General features: G+C 37.1%; 1 protein-coding gene across 9 annotated transcripts in view; it reads left to right on the top strand.

The window, feature by feature from the left end:
- The first annotated feature begins 1,297 nt into the window (after positions 1–1,297).
- LOC111603514 (sodium/calcium exchanger 1) overlaps positions 1,298–22,475 on the top strand; it is a 54,489-nt gene continuing 33,311 nt past the window's right edge. For 6 of the 9 annotated variants that reach the window (XM_030225840.1, XM_030225839.1, XM_030225837.1 and 3 more), the window contains exons 1-3: positions 15,729–16,045; positions 16,136–16,253; positions 19,803–21,827. In XM_030225840.1, coding sequence (XP_030081700.1) covers positions 20,026–21,827 — 1,802 coding nt within the window. In that variant the 5' untranslated portion in view covers positions 15,729–16,045; positions 16,136–16,253; positions 19,803–20,025. Of the gene's footprint in view, positions 1,364–15,728; positions 16,046–16,135; positions 16,254–17,578; positions 17,795–19,802; positions 21,828–22,475 lie in introns of those variants that run through there. The other 3 variants (XM_030225841.1, XM_023321131.2, XM_023321130.2) reach the window with 3 other exon arrangements.

Raw genomic sequence — 22,475 nt, 5'->3', positions numbered from 1 at the left:
CGAAACACAAAAAGAAACAAGACCTCTTTTCCAATAGACTTAACACGGGTGTCAACAACTTGCGAGCTTGCTTGTCTAGCCCGTCTCTCATTCTACACGTTAGTGACTGGCCCCTTCGCATACAATGCGCTGCGGAGGTAGCTGCATTGAGAGAACGAGAGCAGACAGAGAATGGGTCATATATACAAAGAGAGAGAGAGCGCGCAGTGCTGTTATCGCTGCGCGTGTTTCATTGCCAAAACGTTTCTTATCCTGTGCGCCTGTATTTTGTTCGGCATTTTGTTATCTATGGTCGCGTTTCATGTTCGACCATTTTTAACACTCGTTTGCGACACGAAGCCGTGTTCGTTTTCGTTTTCATCTTCGGGTGCAGCAGTCGGCCAGTGGGTTACTCGGCCTTTAGCTTTCGGGTGGGCAGCAGCGACAGCGATAGCGACAGTCTTTCTTTATCCGGTGCACGAGCGTGACACGTTTTCGCATGCTAAGCAACGAACTACGCAGCTTATAACAAAACAACAACAAAGAGCAATAATAACAACAACAGTGAATGATAAAAGCCGTTAGCTGCGCTTCTACTATTTTTAGTAGTGTCGAACGCTGCGAGTGCTTTACTATTTTTACTACAAGTGAGAACCGTTACACGTACACAAGCACATGCACACAGTTAAAAATAACAACAACTAGAGCGCTTAGAACAAATTTTGATTGGTTAAATTTGGGCATACGTTTGGTCAAGTGTTTGTGCGTGCTTGCGTGCGACAAGAACAACAACCTCAACAACAACTCCAACAGTGTGCAACCAAAACTAGGCTAAATAGCCTTTGCATACTTTTGGGCGCAAGCAAAAGCCCAGGACATACACGCAGCGAGAGGTATAGATAGAGAGTAAGAGAAAGAGAGGTAGGAGAAGAGCTCACAGGTCGCCGACATTTGAACCTGCTGACCGGCAGGCAATTCGCGCTCTCTGTTGTTGTTGTCCTGTCTACAATTTATATATGCTATATATATATGCGCTTCTTTTTTGGCAAACGTGAGATGAAAAATGTGCAATAACACGCCAGCAGCAGCAGCAACCATAATAACAACAACTAGACTCAAGTGAAATAGACGCGAGCACAAAAAGAAAGAAAAGTTTACACAAAAAAAAAAAGAGTTCAGACGGTGCAGTTCAACAGCCCCCGGGGCACCAAAAAAAAACACAAAAATTTTATTTTGGCCAACTCTGCGGCCGAGGCTGCAGCTGGTCCGTCGTTCCAGCTACTCGTGCGTGTGTATCCTGCAGCAGCAGCATCAGAATTTGTGTCAGCATCAGCAGCAGCCACTTCTGCAGCAGGTCGTGTGGCGCCTCAATGCTCACTAGCCGGTAATTTATGCAACTCTCTATGCAGACAGCTACTTGCAGCCGCCACTTGCAAGTGTTCGCGGCGCCATCATTGACAAAATAAAATATATAAAAAAAAACAAGGAAACGCAGCTAAAAAGCACATTACGCATACGCCCGGGCTTACCTTGACAACGGCTGCGGCTTCTATTGAGCTGTTGCGGGCGTGACAGTTGCCAGTTTGTTGTTCTTAGATACCCTGTCTTTAATGCTTAAAATTGAGGTATATATACATAGACATATCTATTATCGTCTGTCCGCCCAAATCTTTGTATATATCTCTGTAAGTCACAGATGGAGAAGAGCTATAAAGTATGTTCTAGGAGCAAGAGAACTTAAGCTTAACAAAACATTATTCTGACAAGATCGATAAACAGCGATAGCTATAAATGAAGACTTTATAGAATTGTATATAAATGAGATCATAAATTAATAACATGCGTTACATAATCGAAATTTATCAGACGTTATATCTGTTCTCTGACCTGAAATCAAAACGAGCTCAAGTTTTCATAGTTAAACTTGCTTAACACAATCGATAAATTTCATAAACTCTATGAGTTACACTTTTAATCGGATATCAAATATACTTTGTCTTATGACAAATTCATGAAATCGATAATTATCGATTGTGCAGAGCGCTATCTAATTGAATATATGAATTAACATTTAAACTGATAAATATCGATTGTTATAAAAACTATATTTGAGAAAAATTGGCTAAATTTGTTATAAGATATCAACAGAATACTCACTCATAACAAATGCAAAAGTTTTTGTCCGAGTTTCTGCTTCTTATATTGTAATATATGAAGGTATTCCAGAAGAGTTAACTGGCTTTAACTTATTAGATACTTGATATATTGTCAATCCATGCTACTTCATATCCAGGGTCTGTCAGACAGCAGTCTCTAATTTTGTAGATATCTGATATAAATATATATCGATAAATATCGATTTTCCGCTTTAATATATATGTAACATATAACAAATGAAGATAGCTCCGTCAGCAGTTGTTGACTTTTTGTCATAATGCTTAAGCATGCAGGGTACCTCTTAGTCGTGCACACTCAACTCAAGCACACTTATTTGAGGGTTTTTTGTTATTATTGTTAGTTTTGTTGCCTTGCGTTTTGCGTTTTGCTATCGATTAAGCTTTAGTCGCTGCTCTGGGCCGTTTTCTTCTTGTTCTTTTTTGACTTTGTCTGCCGCTTTGTCATGTGTTTGCCTTTGTGAATGCAGCACGCACCACATTGTCTCCAGCTGCCCTTTGTGGCACCTAATCGCTGCCACACACACACACACACACAGCTGCGAGACAATGCAACAGACAAAGAAGTTGCATGCAACCAGAACTCCGAGGCTTGCGCGGTGCAACGCAGCGCAGCTGTTCGCCACTTGAGTTCCGTTTGGCTTGGCTTTTTTCCGTTTCCGGCATGCCCTACACTTTTCATTATTGTTTAATTTCTCCCCCTCTCCCCCACCCCCGCTCTCTCCCACTCTCCACTAGCAACCACATCGTCATCCTCCCTGTGTCCTTTGTAAATACAAATACGCATATCAGTCAAATTGTCTGTCGCTTCGTTTGTCACTCAGACATTTGCCTCGCTCAACTTTTATATTGAGTGCACGACCTGTGCACTGAGCGAAAAGAGCTACTAACTTTATTAGTTGTTTGCATATTTGATTTTTTCTGATGAGCTTCTTGTGTGAAACTACCTGAGAGAAGAATTTCTATATATTATAACTCTGAACCTGTTTACTAAGGCGCATGATATAAGTATCCATAGAAGCAGTAAAGTCTCAAATATTATTGTAAAAGCAAACTGGGATCTAACTCGTGGAAATACCTGCTCAGAATCAAAAAGGTTGCTTGAGTTAGAACTGCGAACCTAAAAAGTATTCGTAACTTACAATTATGAATAAACAAAATATTTTTTTCATGCAGGCCTGTTTAAACTTGGCTCAAATCCCAAATTAAATTTACTAAACTAAAAAAAACGAAATCTTCAATAAACTTAAGTATATAATTCAAAATATACCCAAATCTGGGCTCGAACATTCACGAAGCCTACTCAAAATTCTAAGCTTGGAGAGTTTGAGCTGTGAGCTTGCTAATAAATCTTTGTTTATTAGAATATAGAATTATAGCCCATGATACTCGCTCATGAAGTAAAAGAGTATATGGGTTTTATGTAATTTCTGTCTGTTCGTATGAACGCAAGCCATTTTTTCGCTAATGAAGCTAGAAACCTGACTCGAGGTTGCCTTCGTCTTATAAAGTTTTAAGATTTTTTCGAACCGCCCACCTAAGGCTAGATTAATCAGTAAATACTAGCAATGTCATAAAAAATTCTTAACTTGAAGATTTAAATATATTCAGGCCTCTAGCTAAATAAAATATATAATGTGAAACCAATTAAAAACATGACATAATTAAAGCTTACATTGAAAATATATACATGGGTTCGAATCTCAAATTTTACTGCTAATACAAGAAATAAACTAGCAAAGTGAAAAATAAAAAGAAAAGCAAGAAAATATAATGACAAATAAACCCAAGTCTAAGCTAAAGAAAAAGAAAGAAAAATCTATTTAAAAAATGTATTCGAATTAGACGCTGAAAAAAAAAAGAAAAAGAAAAGGAAAATATTCAATATTCAAACAAATTGTTTGTTAGGTCTCTGCCGTTATTTCTCTCAGTGTAACAGGTCGAGTGAGTGAGTGTACTCGTATCTGAAATTTCATTCATTGCGAGTGCTTTGTTTCAATTTGTTTGGTATTTAACTATTCAAATGCTCGGCTCATTCTCAATTGTGCGTCGCTCGCTTCGGCTATTATTGTGCGGACGAAAGGACGACCGAAGTTATCTAAAGTCACACTCCTGGCCACGATTTCAATGGCTGGTAAATGTCATTTAGATTGGTTGCCATCGTTTTATGGAAATTGTCGCACAATTGGCCAGGACAATGTCTGAAAGGCCGGGCGACATTTGCAATTGCCTGCGGCCCGGATCGATGTCGATTACGACCATTAACTGGCCATCGAGCCATAAGTGCCATAAAGTTCTTGGCCAAAAGGCAATTTTCTGTCAGCTTTAACTTGCTTCAAATGTCAGCCAAACGCATTCAGCTCATTCATGTTGCTATCGATAACTGTTGATTTTTTAATTGCGTTCAAGTTGAGGGCTTTAGAAAACGATGCGCAATTCGAGCTTATAATTATGTCAGACTTGATCGGGCTCATTTATTTCAAAGTCTTTATTTTAACTATATAGCTCCATAGGTGTATGATAGGTCTATAACTAGGAGAGCTGCAAAAGTTACTGACTATCGCTCTAACTCTTACACTGAGAGATATATAGAGGAATATATCTAGAGGAATATATCTGTATATAGTCATCATGCAGCCACTTGAACAAACTTTGGTTTGCTTAAAGATACAACTTTCTTCTAGGAATTTTCCACATATAATATAGACTGACAAAACAGGTGTGATACTATTTTCGATGACTATATTTCAGCAGCTGTTTGATACGCATAAACCAGACGTAGAGCGAACGCTTCTGCTTGCTTTTTAATTGACTTAAGTCTCAGTAAACTTAGACTCAAAAACCGTGAATCAACTTTGCTTTAAGGTTTTCAACATCAACAACGAGGCATGACTTTGCTTAGAGCATCTTCGAGATCCGCTCCATTCTTCCTGCTTTTGCTGCAGCTATAAATAGAATGTACTTTTACCATAGATATATATATATTTGTGCGCTGTGGCTTAGCGCCTTAAAGGCTTAAAGCAAAGTGTTCGCTGCTAAAAGCTTTGCACTTCAATACGTAATGTGGAAAGAGCCACACGTGGCCATAGTCGACGACATGGCCATGGCCAGGCCATAACCAAATGATATGCATATGCAGCATAGACACGCCCACACGCCCAGTTGCAACACGCTGATGCCACAGAGAGATGTCAGCAATAAACGAGATTCAGCTCATGTTTGATGCAACTGCTGCTAGGTTGGCTTGGCTTGGCTTCGCTTCGTCTACGTGGCGTATGAGCAATCGCCAATAGCTGCACAGAAGGCAAGAACTTGCCGCCCAAAAAACTGCATTTGGGTATATTTCAAGAGCTGCAAAGTTAATCAAAATGCTGACAGTGAAATATCACACACACACGCACAGTCATTCCTATGCTAAATGTGTGTGGGCCGAAATTGCGCATACGCCTCGTAAAAATTGGTATGAAAAATCTGCTGGCTATTTGATTAAAGCGCAGAAGCCATAAAATACACAGCATATGATGATAAAAATATGAGGATTTGCTTTAAGCCAAACGTCAAGGTGGCTCAAAAAGGCCAAGCCAGAAAGAGAAATTAAACAAATAGCCGAATATTTAATGCACTAACTAAAGGGAAATATAAGCTCAGATTAAGTTGCATATTTATATATTTAGCAATCGAACTTTAATTGATTGATTGACTGACTGATTAACTAATTAATTGATTGATGAGCAACAAATAGCTCAATATATAAGGCATAAAAGGCTGAACATGTCACAGTAAGTTTATAACAGAAATATTAACAGCAAATGATTGATGGGATCATTGATTAACTGATTGCCTGACTGATGAACAACACTTAGCACAAAGATATTAAAGTTAGATATGTGAACTTTTCACAATAATTCTTTATATCTTAGATATGTTGGCATTAATTGATTGATTGACTGATTGATTGACCGAGTGATTGCTGATCAATACTTGGCTCAAAATACAGGCAGGCTCTTAAAAACCAAAAATATATTTCGATCGCTTAAAAATGCGAGAAAAAACTTCAGTCATTTTGGTTTCATTGCTTTTAAGCCCATTTGAGGGCACTTTGATTGAAGACTTAATTTTAATTGGAGAGCCTCAATTTAAGCTTCGAGCTCAATAGAAAATCTGCACAGGTCAATTAAGTAAAAAGAGAGCAGCAAAATCGATTTGAGGTTAAAAATAAATAAAACTGAAATGAAATTTAATAAAGGCCTCGCCAACTTGTTAGCCTAGTTATATATTGACATATTTTCGAAAATGTTTATGATATGGCATGACTCTGTGACTCTACAGAAGACACTTTTTATGACATAGCGAAGAATTTATTGTGTCGCTTTTGGTGGCACGTATCGTGACTGCATTAGATTAGCACCCAGGGAAAGTGTATATAAAAAGGGACAGCCCAACGCTGATGATTCCTCATAAAGTTCTACAAGGCAGGCAATTAAATTTCGGGACGATGATGGAAGCAGCTGTAAATAAAAGGAGAAATAAGGAGAGAAAAAAATTAAAGGCATGAAAATCCCATAAAGTCAGGGCACAAAAGGCGGCGAGGGCCAAAGTCAAAGTCGAAGCCAAACAAAAGATAAATTTCGTTTGCCGTGAAATGAACAAGCCATGAAGACACGAGCCATTCCGATTCGAATACCAGTTGAAAGATATAATATCTGGAATCAACATTGACACGCACCAGGCCCACATTTTGACACTTTCCAGACGGGCGAAATGTGAAAACCTTTAATTTTCTTGTCACTCTGCGAGGTGTGTTCGAGTCATAATCCCAACTTCAACCCAGTCACGTTGTTAAGACAAAGCAATTATTAGTAAACGCCTCTCCCCCTCCCCCTCCCCCTCCCACTCTCTCTCTCTCTCTCTCTCTCTGTGTGTTCTCTGTCAACCGGAAAATTCACTCAATGCGCACATAAAGGCAAAGGCAAATGATAATTTTCCGCTTAACAGACACACACACATGAGCAGCCCAAAGTTTCCAGCAAACTTGACATCAATTTTCGTCTTAAAGCCGGCTGCTCACTTTAATTGCCAAGAAATTTAATTGAATTCTTTATAAGAACTTTGCGCTCGGCGCTTCAAATAAAATTTACATGATAACGAAAGCAAGACACAGACATAACTTTTGAATACCCTAATGGGCTCAACAGTAGGGTATATTGACATCAAACTGATTCTGTTCTTAAGCAGAACTAAAGTCTGAATCATGTATGTTGGATAGTCATATATATAGTTTGATATATATATAAATATATATGTATATATATATATATATACAGAAGTAGTTTATATAAAACCTATATATAACTATATAACCTATATATAACTTTTGAATACCCTAATGGGCTCAAGAGTAGGGTATATTAACATCAAACTGATTCTGTTCTTAAGCAGAACTAAAGTCTGAATCATGTATGTTGGATAGTCATATATATAGTTGGATATCATATACATATATCATATACAGAAGTAGTTTATATAAATTATATTATAGTTTATATAAATTTATATTGATAACAGAAAAAACCATCTTCAGATATGGTTTTTTAAGCATAGCTCGAAAACTATAAAAGTAATCGACATCAAATTTGATATGTGCTTTTTCTTTAGCTCTACACAACACCAGAAAGTTTCATAACTGAAACTTCTTGAAACTGGGCTTATAAGCATATCTTATATACTACAAAAGATGTGGACATCAAATATATTATGTGGTTTCTCATTAGTTCTACGTAACTTTAGAAAGCTTCATTTCTTAAAAAGTTAAGCTAATCATCGTGTTCAGATCATCTGCCAGCCTCTCACTCCCCGTATACTCGCTGCTTACTGCAAGTTTAGAACTGAAATATATACATCTAGAATATACTTTCCCGATAAAATACAACAGTTCTACTAAATCCTACAATTTCTTCATAATTTTGCTTCACATTGCTTAAGAAATAATTTGGAGTCTAATTTTTCAAGCATATCTGGAAAACTATCAAAGTTGTATTTATCAAATTTGCTATGTGACCTCTACTTAGCTTAGGACAACTTCTTATAGCTTCACTTCTCAAAAACTAAAGCCCAGCTCCGAGTTCTGCTAGCCGGTGTACGCTCTACTGACTATTTTTTAACAATGGGTTAAGAACTAGAATACGTTTATTACCAAGGCACACATGCAAGTTAAAATATCTATATATTTGCTAAATATCCCAGATCATACTATATCTTCTTACATTCTCTTTATATTGATAACTTTTCAATCATAGCTCGAGAACTATAAGAGCCTTACCCATTACATTTGGTATGCAGCTTGTCATGAAGTCTACTCAGCTTCAGAATGTTTCGCAACTTGAAAACTACAATTCATCAATGAGTTCAGTCGCTCACTTACCCTCAAGGTCCTGTTTGGCCACGAGTTGTTCGTTTTAATGAACCGTCTAATGGACTGCATTTACTATGACCTATTGAGCAGAGGATATTTATAATTGAATTTATCTCCAGATATTTCGCATAAATTATGCTATTTGTAGTGCGTCTACTGGACAATATATGAATGGAAGTCATTCGTGAAAGCGCTTCAATGCAACTTGTCAGAATTCCGAGAATAATCTAGTCAAGTATTCCTTAAGAGGATGTTTTATTTGAATTTCTAAAGCTGGATATGCAAATGAAATGAATTTTTGCTTGAATAGATACCAGAAATTTGGCACCCAATTTGTGGGGCTCATCTGAAATGCACAATAAAATGTGCTTAAGGAAAATATATTAAAGTGATTTCGTGTTAAGCTCATGTCTCGATAGACCAGAGTAGATGTGTGTATGTGTACATTATCTAGCCTCTCTGCCTATCGCACATTCTTACACTCTTAGTCTGCCTTTGTCTACCGCAGGGGTGGCCACCCCCGCACTTCTGTCTAAGTAATGCTGTAGGTATTTCAAAGCTCACATGCTGACATCATAATGATTATGATAATGACGTTGGCGTTGACATTGATGTTGCTGATATCGTAATAATGTTGATGTTCCTGTGTGATTTTTGGTAAGCTTACGTAAACATATTGCTAAGACGGCCAAATGGCTGCACAGTGAAAACAACAAGACTTTTGACTAGGACATACCCTAAGCGCGACAAATGAGTAGGGGCAGGCAGGGTCTTCCAGAGGTGGAATGACAACTTGTATCAATTTGATATAAAAGTTGTGCCATGCCACTTCTTCTTCTAGTCTTCGAGTGGTTGCATAGCAAGTTTAATGAAATTCAAGTCAAGGTATCCAAGAATACAAATATATATGCCATAGTAATATATACTTGCCAAAAAAATAGGCTATAGTTCGAGTTATGCTGAAATCGATATTTATCGATATGAAGTAAATGAAAGACTATACTGATTTGTTATGGGTAAATCTGTATATATATTTATATTTATATTATATTTACTATATTTACTTACATTTACTTAAAATTTGAAGTCTCTGAAGCTATTGAAAACATCCAACTAGTAAATAACCTGAATACCGCAAAAGCTCGAGAAAATTGCCTGTGTCTAGAAGCTTCAATAATCTGTGATTGTCTTTACAATATATAATGACCTATGTATCAAATATTTAGTCTATAATTACTATAGTCTTTGAGTGAAGTTAAGCACATCTAAGAATCAAAATCGATATTTATCGATAATCTGAAATTTAAAGATTTTATTGAAGAGCGAATGAAGAACTTCTTTTGACATTCCAAAAAAAAAACGTAGGATATTCGAAAATTCCTAGCCTCTCACATAGCTAGATTGCGCTACTAACACTATAGATAAGCACAGTATATACTAGTTTCCCCCTATAAAACTCTCTATAGAGTATTGACACTGTATACACCTCGACACAAAGTCCATTATTTAAGCTCCATTCCATGGGTAAACCTGTTTACTAACAACTGGCTATTGACCAAGTCGCTTAGCAAAATATTTGCTCAGTTGATTGTGGCGTCAGCAGTGATTGATTGATTGATTGACTGATTGAGCGCTGGACAATTTTTCGCAAAAGAAAACAGCTGAACATCATTTATCATCGCAATGAAAGCGGCTGCTAAAGACACACGCACACACCCACACACAGGCAGCGTTCGTTCGTTTTCAGCGAGGTATGTCCAGGTGTAAGCTGTGCTGAGTTTTTCCATTTAAAGTTGAGCGTGCAAAAGTTTCTGATGTGGCTCTAAAAATGGCACAAGCTAGCGAATAGTTTGCCTTCTAGTCCAGCAATAGTTTAGAATATTCCTGACAGCTAACGGCCAGCTTGCAGCCAACAACTAACTATCTTAACAATGTTTGGCACGTCAGTTGCTTGGCCAACTTGGGGCAAGACTGGGATAATAGCGAAACTAATCAATAGAGAATGATTGTGCATACCCTGTATGTGGTGAGAAGAGCGTCAGAGTGGGTATAGTCAAATACTAGGAATACCTAAGAGCTAAGTCTTAGAAGAAAGAATCTTGATATAGATGATATATATATTCCATAAAGTTCTGACTTCTCTGTTGTCTAAATGACATTTATGGATTTATGAAACAAACATAAAATTAAATAAAATTAAAATATTTATTAAATATAATTTTTACACACACTATAAACATAGCTGAGAAAAATAAAATAACGCCATACTAAACTAGTTTAAGTTAGTTAAAACATGTTTATGTATAATTTATAATGGTACTATTATTTGTTTCGTCTCGCTTTTGCCTATTTTGTGAATAATATGTGTCTGTTTTTAGAAAAATATTAGCTTATTAGCTTATGTTAAGCTTTATTTATTTCACAGAACTATAAACTAATAAGAAATTGCCTTTATCTTATATATGAAAAATATTGTTAAAGTGGTGCTATTATTTGTTTCCTATCACAGTACTAACAGCTGCATAAAATGAAATAGCAGCAGCTACTCACAGAACAATTGTTTAGTTTACAAAGCTTAATTTATAGATTAGAGTTACTTGTGCATGTAGTTTCAAAAGAATAAACTAACTTGAAAAGAAAAATAAGAAGTCTCAAATTATTTGAGGAGATAAAAAAAAACTATAAACAATTAACTTTTATATGAAAACAAAAATATATCTTGTTGGTGTATTTATTATATATCTATATTTTAATATATATAATATAATATAATATATAGAATAATAATATAATGTTTAATATATATAAATATATTTATATATATATATTTGCTTCAGTTACAATTATGATATCTATTAAAATCAGCTCAAGTCTTTTTAAAGGGTATTTTTTAAGTGAAGCTTTTAGCTGACGAATTCAGAACATTTTTGTCTAGATCGAATGGTATCTGTGAGTTATGAGCGCCGCAGCAATTCCGCGTGCCAGCTGCTTGTGTCAATAAATCATAGCGAAATGAAACAGACAAAGATAGAGAGAGATAAGGAATTTGCAGAATTTTCTATGGCGCAGCTCAATGAAAATCAAATCAATGTCAACAGTACTAATAATATGTGAGTGTGTGTGTGCGCTTAATTTTCTCAAATAAAGCTCTCAAAATATTATTTCATTAGTCAAGTTTTAGCAAAGCATATTTGTACTTGGGCTGCGTACAATGAGTAAGGAAAACAGTTGTTCTTGCTGATAACCATTGTTAATGACAAACACACAATTCACACCACTCACACACACACGCCCACACAGACGCACAATGACTCTTAGGCATAAAGTGTAGCATACTTTTCAGCGCGGCGGCTTTAAGACCTGTTTCCGCGTTAGCGCCCTACGGGTCGCATATATTTACAACAGCTATGCACACAATACATGACAGGAACACACACACACACACACACACATGCACACACACGTGTGTGTTTCGCGCTGTCTTGAGACAACCTTTTGTCGGGCTTTGTCTGCGCGCAAACTATTAAAATTTGTAGCTGCCATTTGCAAGCGCTTAGCACGTGTCTGTGTGGGTGTGCTTAAAATGTTACAAAGTACAGTTATAAATAAATAAGCGCTCACCTACATGTGTACACAAGCCGAGCGATATTGTTAAATAATAAACAGTTTAGCTCTGAACAGCAAAATAAACAGGCGTGAAAATATACATATAAAAAATATATATGTGCCTGTGATTGGCAAGGATGTGGGGCTGTGGGGCTGTGGGGGTGATGTCGGGGCTCTGGGTTGAATATATCCTGTGCACGCATTCAGCTGTCAACGGTAATGTTATCCATCTAAGATGGCGTCGGTTAGCTCAAACGGAAAAGGACGAATCGGTGCGGCGACAAAGCGGCATTCCGAATCGACGACTTTCATAACGACCGTCATCAAAGTTGTTGTCGCTACAACAATAAGGCCCAAAACTGTCGCCAATAAATAAAAAAAGCCAACAGCAGTGCCAACGGCAACAGGAAAATGCGCTGACAGCAGCAACTGTTACCAGAGCTAAGGCAACTGCTGCTGATGCCTCTCTATCCCATCTTCCTTTCTCTCCTCTTCTTCTTCCGTTCTCCACCTACTCTCGCATTAACCATTTCATCTGCTGTCCCGAAAAGCTCCACAGCTGAGCTGGCATGCAGCCTCCTGTTACCAAGGATATAAAGCCTGAATGCGCCCACAACAAGAAAATAATCAGAAACAGGCCACCTGCGGTTGATCGACGACCGAGTCACCCTGTAAAAACTACCTTTCGCTTAGACATACATATATGTGTTTGGGTATGAGTCCTCTTGACTTATGCATATCTTATCTCAAGTACATCAAGCATCAATCAAGGCAGTTACACCCTTCAATCAATCAATCAGCTGTGATAAATAGTTGTAAAGTAATTCCAAATATAAAGTGTATTAAGCGTTAACTTGCACATCAATCAGTCAATCAGCTCAAATATAGATATATATATATATATATATGAAAGAACTCGAAAATGCTTCAATCATCAATCAGTCTGTTATTCAAAAGCAAAACAAACGTGACTTTTCAATCAGCCCTTCAATCAGCAACTCAATCAAAGCTTTTATCATCAATCAGTTCAGCAAATTTCCACTTCTTCAATCAGTCGATCAAGCAAGATCAAATATAAAGCATATGCAACATTATTATTTGTGCTTCAGTCATCAATCAATGCATCCATCACTTAGACAATCATTGCTTTCGTCATCAATCAGCTCATTATTATTAGCTAGTCAATCAGAAATAAGAAGAAAGAGACCAAGCTGTTAAGCTTGCTTCAATCAAGCAATCAATCAGAGACCACCCAATTATAAATCAATGTCAATCTCATTAAGAACAATCACAAATCAAATAAAAAATGTTTATATATAGTTCAATCAATAATCAGTTCATCAATTAGTATAAGTTACAAGCTTAAGCTTGGAATATCAACCAAAATGTCGTACATCAGTCAATCAATCATAGCTTCTTTACACATTAATGTTAATCTCAAAACTTAGCTCACATAGAAATGCTTAGCTCTTGGCTCTGTTTAGTCCAAACAATCATCTAATAATTTCGCTAACAGCTCCTCAATCAATCAGTCAGACCATCAAGTCGTGCTCTCAGCCGGAATTACATTGCATTGAAAATCCAATCAGTTACCAAGAATTCACTCTCAGCTATAAGTGGCTTAGGTGTGGCTTATGTGTAATGCGAACCCCCTCTGCAGGCACCCAACTACAGGGTATTAAGCGCGGAAAGCAGGCAATATGAAAAGCAGTGCGAAAATGAAATTGATATAAGTACAAGGATTGCTCGTCTAGGATATGAGGTTGTTGCCGAGTGGGCTTGGGGACAGCTGTGGCAGCGTTTTAAGGTGGAGCCCAGTTGACAGTGCCTGCCCGATGTATGCTCACACTCGCTCTCAATTAGGCCAAACTGTGTGTGTGCTCACTTTCACTGCGGTCAACCTGGCGTATGATAAATATTTCAAGCGCACTTCCATTCCTCGAGCGACTCTAAATGATTTAGGCAACATTTTAGGACTTTTCTTTTTCGTTTTTTATTTTGTGCTCGTTGCCAAAGTGACGTCTCATCAATTATTTAGTCTAATTGGCCATGCAAAATTTGCCTAAGCCCCCGAAATAACGGCACATGAGCCCAAGACCAAGACCCTCGACCCGTTAGAGAATGTCGCAATGATTCAATTAACTAAATATGAACACAAAACCTATTCTTGGCTTGTAAATAATTAAGGTGTGCCAAGGTAATCGTGAGCCACAGCACAGCGGACTAAAGCAATGTGCCCGGATAGAGAGAACTATCGAAATTCATAATAATACCTATTCTTAGAAAAACTAATCTTAAAGTTAGAAAAAATTACAGAAAAACTGTAATAAAACAGTTTAGTTCCTGTTCCCAATTTCAAATCGAATACTAAAAGCGTTAAAGTTAGAAATCTAAATCTGAATATTATGTATATATATATATATATTATCTTATATGATTATAAGTCTTCTGCCTGCATATAGATTCAAGAGCAGCTCAACATAAAGCGAAAGATATGACAGCAAAAGAAATAGATTTTCTCAATTTTAACATGCCTCCAAGAGGCGTATGTGTTATCGATTGTTATCGATCATATGAAAATGGGTTGAGTTATCGAACAAAAATAATATTTGAAACTGTTTATAGTAAGCAGGAATAAATATTTCGCACTTGAAGTCTTTGGACAGACAGACAGATAGACGGACAGACGAACATGGCTAGATCACGCTGATCAATAATGAATATAATTTATAATTTATAGTTATATAGTTATATAGTTATATAGTTATATAGTTATATAGTTATATAGTTATATAGTTATATAGTTATATAGTTATATAGTTATATAGTTATATAGTTATATAGTTATATAGTTATATAGTTATATAGTTATATAGTTATATAGTTATATAGTTATATAGTTATATAGTTATATAGTTATATATATAAGCAATTTGTTATCATTTAAAGCAAAGCATTCATAAATAACATTTTAACAACTGTTTCTCAATTTCTTATCGTTCGGCCTAGAAAGCTAACATATTGACCAGATATATCTAATCTAATAGTACCTGCGTTTTCTTATATATAAATATAACTAATTAACTATAAGTATGTGTATATATAGACGATTTGATGACGTTATTGTTAGACCACATTACAGATAAAGGAATGAGATAAGATATAGATTATAATGCAGCAGCGAAAAGAGCCAATGACTATTGATCAGTTAGAGATGGCTCACAAAATATGTTATACGTATTATATTTATTTTTTTATTTATTATTTATTTTTTTTATAAAGTTATATTGTCAAACTTAGCATGATTATGCGATCACGACTCTCGTGTCACGACACGCGCTCGACTCTAACGCATGAAGTAAACCTTAGGTGCTCGATTATATAATACCCTTATGATAACAAAGTATTCACTATATCAATTGCCCTGTCGCATTGATTTGAAATTAAGGAACGCTTCAAATTATCGCTAAAATGAATAAAGATAAGTTCACCTTCATATAGACAAATATATATTTTATATACAGTGAAATCAATTGGCTGTTTTGGTTGGATCGCCAAATAGATCGCGATATTAAGATTGACTTGTTGTGGATCGCCTTTGAGATATACTTCAGAAATTTGGGGCTTAAGCATAAATGTTGAATAAATTCCGTTTAAAATCAGTTAAATCGTAGGTGGTTCCAGGTTTTTCTTCTTCTTCACAAACTTTGTTGATGGGACCCATGGCGCACACTGTGTGAAGGGACTTACTTAGCAAGAAATCACATAGACGGGGAGTGAGAGAGAGAGAGATAGAGGAAGCCAGAGGGAAAGGAAGAAAAAGGGTGCTACCAAGAAACCGGTGCAGGCACTGGGGGCAAATGTTTTGTGGGCTGTAAGTGAATCGATTCACCTATAATTCGAATTAATGCCAACTTTAACCTGTTAAAACGTGCTGCAATTTCTGGGCCAATAAATCTTTCAGTCAGAAATCGGATTTTGGTAGCCAAGTGCTTTCATATTGACAGATACATTGTATATCCATTCAAGCTCAACCAAGAAGTACCGCAATCCACAGCAGGAATCAACTGACGAAAGTTCAAGTGAGTAGAAAGCATATAAATATATGTGTACATATGTATGTACACACGTATTTCTTCAGAGATCAATTATGTGTGTATGTAAGTGTGTGTGTGTATATGTATGTGTGTGGCTGTGTCTGTGCACTTGTCTAAAAATATATCAGAAGGGTAGGCAGAAAAGCAAAACCAAAACAAAATTAGCTGCATAGACAGGCGTGCTTCACAGCTGGGTGGCAAGCGTATTAAGAAAGAAAGTGTGATAGAGTGATAGAGTAGACGCTACCCTGTTTGACACGATCTTAACTGAGCTATCTTCAATGCATATGTCAAAACTCTTGCCCTGAGTACAAAAATATAATGAAAATACATCAACTAAACTTTTTCAACCGACGTATATCATCATTTTTAATTAATGTCTATATTATACTTACATTTTTTTTAGGCAATTACTTCTATCAATGTATGTTGATAGTACGAAAGTATACAGAATATCGATATTCACCATATTGATCAAGAATATTTATATATACATATATATATATATATATATATATATATATACATATGTACATATGTAGATAATTGTTTCATAAAAAACTTTTAATTTGTCATATTCACTTTTAAAATGCGCAGGGAATATATATCTTTTAGATGGGTGCCGGAGAGATCCACTTTTAGTCGAGTTCTATGTTTAGTGCTTGAGATTAACATATAGTACGCCTGCCGCCGACATTGAAATAGCAATTCGCCAGAACTATGTATGTAGTTGACCTAAAGGTGCAACAAAACAGATTTAAAATATTTGCTTCTGCTTGTAAGAGACTGAGAGAGGAAAAGAGTGCAGCAGGCGACAATAATAAACAAAATTTAATGCTAAACAAAAAGAAGGCAATAACAACCGCGAAATATTAAGAGAGTATGAGCGCGAGAGAACGTGAGAGTGTGAGCAAAGCAAACTATGTGAAACGATGCACAGCTAAAATAACGGCGAATATTTTGACAGACAAAGACATAGGTTAATAATTATGGTGCATAGGAAACGATGAAAACGTACAAATCGACAAATACCCTACACTTGTGGACCAAAATAGTTGCATATATTATTGAACTATCAGAAATTCTAGCAGCATATGAAGTCAAAATATATAATTGAGTTTTGGCTATAATCATTTACATTTAAGAAGACTATATACACTATTTCATTCATTCTAAAAATTAACCAGACAATTTATATATCTTGCACCGATGAACAAGTCGACGTGCGCAAATCAGTGTAGGGCACTCAAAAAAATTATGAGAGCTTGGTACAACGCTTGTCGAGCGCGGACGACAGGCGGCGGGTTTTTGGCGAATTAGTTGTGCATTGGCTGCCGAACGTGAACGCGATTGCGAATGTAAATGCGAGTGGGAGAGCAGATGTATTCAGTGTCTCGATTTTTGTCATTTTCAATCATAGTCAAATCTAAATTGGAAAGATTTCGAAATTAAACATTTGTTTTCGCGAAATGTTTGCACAGCTTGAGTTGGGCTAACACCAATAATAAACGTGCCGACAAAACAACGTAAGGCCTAACATAAGTGCTAACGTAACGTAAAGTGTGTTTGTTATCTGGCGACCGCAGCCGAAAACGGAACCCGTTGAGCCTAGCAGCGATGGGCTATATTTAAATACATATTTCACACACTATGCACAGTGGTCATAAAAATTATGTAAAGTGACAAATCTGTACTGTGCTTGCATATAGCATACACTATATGAATAATAATATGTCTGAGTGTCTGCTCGAGAGATTTTTCAATTAGTTTTTCAATCTCTTTAAAGCATCGACGTGCACAAAATTTTCAATAACGGTTAAATGCAATTTGCTGCTGAAATGGAAAACGGGTGGAAAAACTGAGCACTTGCTTGCGGGCTGGCTAGAAATGCCTGAGTGTATGTGTGTGCTAGTTGTGTTAGTGTGTTTGTGCATTGACATTCTGTCCGACTGTCTGACTGTTTGCACACTCAGCTCTCCCCACTCCCCAACGACTAGCTCTTGGCACATTTTACCGTTGTAATTGCTAAATTAATACAAGCGAACCCTTCCCCTGTAGTGAAAAATGTGCTGCATTTAAGTTCTGGATGCGAATCAAGCAAGCGAATATTTTGCATAATTAATTTTTAATGCATTTTCATATAAATTTATTTTAATAAGCATAGTAAACTTGACTTTTATTTAAAAAGCATATTAATATTAAATTTTTTATATTGATATTTTTAAAACTGCATCGACTTTTGAGTAGGAAATTCGTCATATCTACATTTACCCAATTTTATTATATTTTTTATATTGATTTAGGTATTTAATTTTATTTATTTCTATATATATAAATTATATTATATACAGGAGTGTGCAGCAAGTCATCTGCATAGAACAATTGCTTATGCATATCTTAATATAGCCCACTATCTCACCCACTTTGCCTTGGCTCTCTTGTGTTGTTGTGTACCTCTCACTAAGTCTCTCTCTTTACATTTTAACCGTTCTATTTTGTCATTCGCTATGTTGACTTTTGTCCGTTTCGCTTGCCAGTCAAGTTGGTTCTTGTTGTTGGCTATGCCTTTACCGTTATGCTTTTCTCAGTTCCATCTTCTTCATCATATACACACACACCGCCAATCTCCCTGTCGCTCTTTCTCTCTCGCTCTTTCTCTCTTACTGAAATGTAGTTATTGACATTGTCTGCATTATGCATTTTATCGATTTCATATCGTATTCATATTTACCGGTCCGTTGACTCAGTTTGTCCAACGTTTATTCAGTCACCCGGACCCACAGCAAACAGTTGTTAATACAGAAATATCAAAAGAAACATTATCATTATTACGTAGAAGGGAGATTTAATAAACGTGTTATATTTAATAAAAATATATTTGTAGTAAATGCTCTAATAGAGGGTAAGATGCCGGTAATCTAGAGCCTCGCCTTTAATTAAAGTTTGTAACCTATTTGCCAATCTGAAATATAATATAAACATCTTTAAGATAATATTCATACAAATTTTGCTACTAATGACTAACTACCAATGAGCAATGACCAATGACTAGTGAAATGGCAATAAAATTCAAATTATAATATAAATAAAGATTAGAAATATATTTTTTCTGTTTATATATGAGATATAATATGCAGTAGGACACTTTAAGCACCCACTTCATAGAGTATCTTGCAGTCGTACCTTGCCCACTTGTTCGTCTGGTATGTTTACCCTTAGTACTGCTGCGTTTTGTTTATGTGCTATGTTTAGTTTCAGTTGCTCTCAGTTTAAATAGGAATTTTTTTTCTTGTGTTTAGTTTCTGTTTCGTGTAAATATACAAAAGAGCTGAAAAGATGGAGGAAAGCAAAATACAAAGTGAAAACTCTGGCAACGACTTTTCGCCCATCTGGAAAAGTTAAATAATGTTAAATCGGCTTTTCAAAGGAAAATATCATTTAGCAACAGACGATGTTGATAGCAAATATTGCTGCTACTCTTCCGAGTTCATTTATTTATAAACAAATTTGTTTTTCCTTTGTATATTTTTCCAGGAAGCAACAGGAGCAACGTTAGTTGGGTGCCACAGTCGGCACATCGTGTTGAAACTGCGTTTGCGATGATGCCGTTTCGCAGGACGATTCGTACATTATAGACCGCAACATATTTTCACTAAGTGCACAAAAACAAATAAGAGAACGCTTCCAGTAACAGTGAAAGACAATACACACTAAACACTTCCAAAAAGGAAAACGAAAAAAAAAACAAAACAAAAAAATGCTGCTAATGCGAAAAACGGTGAGATCAATTGCTACCTTCGCTCTCCTATTGCTCGTGCTCTATGTGAAGACACACACGTTTGCCCTGACCACTGGCCAAGCTGTGGATAACTCAGCATCCTACTCGAGTCTGAATGAAACCAGCAGTGATGTCATTCACAATCGTTTTGTGCGTCAGGTGAATGATGATCTTGATGAACAGGAGACGACAACATTACGCCCCGGTGTCGAGGTGGAAGAATTGGGCACCTGTTCAGAGGGCCTTCTGCTGCCACTATGGTTGCCCCAGCGTCATATTTCAGTTAGTGACCGTGCCATCCGTGGCTTTGTCTACTTTATGCTAATGGTTTATTTGTTTGTGGGCGTCTCGATTATATCGGATCGCTTTATGGCATCAATTGAGGCAATCACTTCTATTGAACGCAATGTTGTCGTTCGTGGACCAAAGGGCGAAAAGCAAACGATGCGTGTACGCATCTGGAATGAGACTGTGGCAAATTTAACGCTCATGGCACTTGGATCTAGTGCACCCGAAATTCTACTCTCCGTAATTGAGATCTATGCGAAAAACTTTGAGAGCGGAGATCTGGGACCAGGCACAATTGTTGGCTCTGCGGCATATAATCTATTTGTTATAATTGCTCTCTGCATGGTGCTGATACCGAAGGGTGAGAAGCGTCGTATAAAACATCTCAGGGTGTTCATTGTCACCGCCGTACTGTCCATTATTGCTTACATCTGGCTATGGGCGATTCTTTCGCTCATTTCGCCTGGCATCATTGAGGTGTGGGAGGGTGTGCTCACCCTGCTTATGTTTCCAGCCACCGTACTCTGGGCGTATATAGCGGAGCGACGATTGCTCGTCTACAAATACATGGATAAGAACTATCGGATGAATAAACGTGGCACTGTTGTTGCCGGCGAACAGGATTCCGTTGAGATGGGCGGAGATGATAAGGGTAAACAGTTTTTGCGCATGAGTGAGAGTGCGCATGCTTATGATGAGGCCAGAATGGAGTACATACAGCTGCTGTCGGAGCTACGTCAAAAGTTTCCGGATGCTGATCTGGAGCAACTGGAAATGATGGCACAGGAGCAACTGATAACGCGTGGCAACAAATCCCGCGCCTTCTATCGTATCCAGGCCACGCGCAAGCTCATCGGCAGCGGCAATCTGATGCGTAAGATTCAAGAACGTGCCCACGACGATATAACACGCGTGAAAGCTCAAATCCAAACATTTAACGACGATGATGATGATATGCCCACGCGGATCTACTTTGAGCCCGGACACTATACGGTCATGGAGAATTGTGGCGAATTCGAGGTGCGTGTGGTGCGACGTGGAGATATCTCCGGCTATTCCAATGTTCAGTTTGAGACTCAGGATGGCACCGCCTCCGCTGGCTCTGATTATGTGGGCAAAAGTGGTATACTTACTTTTCCGCCGGGCGTAGATGAGCAACGTTTCAAGATCGAGATTATTGATGATGACATTTTCGAGGAGGACGAATGCTTCTATATCCGACTCTTCAATCCTTCGGCGAACGCTACCATTTATGTGCCACATACAGCTACCGTTATGATTCTGGATGATGATCATGCGGGCATTTTTGCCTTTGCCGATGCCGTAATCGATGTTAACGAATCGGTTGGAGTCTACGTTCTATCAGTAATGCGATATTCTGGTGCTCGAGGTAACGTCATTGTACCCTATTGGACCGAGGATGAAACTGCGATCAGTGGGCGTCACTATCATGGGGTTCGTGGCGAGCTCATCTTTGAAAATAATGTAACTGAGTAAGTATACGTATTTTTTTTATATTTCTTTCATTTGATCTGGTTCTAAATTCGTGGTTAACTATATTCATATCTATCTATACATATCCAATGCAACAGGCTTTTATAGTATATATTGAATCAGTTCAATGGGCGGATAAGTAAAGGCATATCAAGTTTTAAATTCATATCTATATATCCTTCTTAACCTCTTAAAACATTCAACTAAACCAGTTTATCGAACCACTTTTACGCTTAATGGTTCAATGAGATATGTGTATATTGAGTTAAGATAAGACAATATTCATACATTCATATAAATACATATGCTTATATACCCACATTTCTATATTTGTGTCTTGGATATATTGAGCCGAACCACATTCATGAACCTCTTATTAATTACCCCATAAAAGTTATTGACTTAATAATATGAATATGAGCGTAACATAGGTGAAGGTCTGCATATTTGCTCCCATTTATTCATGTCCCTTCATTTGCTACACTGAGCGAACCTTCAGCTGAACCACTATCATGAACCACACTTTAGATTGATGGGAATAGCCTAACCTAATAACAGTTGATTGGCAGACAACGTGCCCGTTGCTAAAGCTCATCGCGGCGACTGCCGAATGGAGTTTTGGATACATGTCACGCAGTGCCAATTCC

This window comes from Drosophila hydei, unplaced genomic scaffold (genome assembly GCF_003285905.1).
Source record: "Drosophila hydei strain 15085-1641.00,03,60 unplaced genomic scaffold, DhydRS2 tig00008144-arrow-arrow-pilon, whole genome shotgun sequence".
Taxonomy (NCBI): Eukaryota; Metazoa; Arthropoda; class Insecta; order Diptera; family Drosophilidae; genus Drosophila; species Drosophila hydei.
Note: the sequence above shows the minus strand (reverse complement) of the source record. Positions and strands in the feature narration are given on the sequence as shown.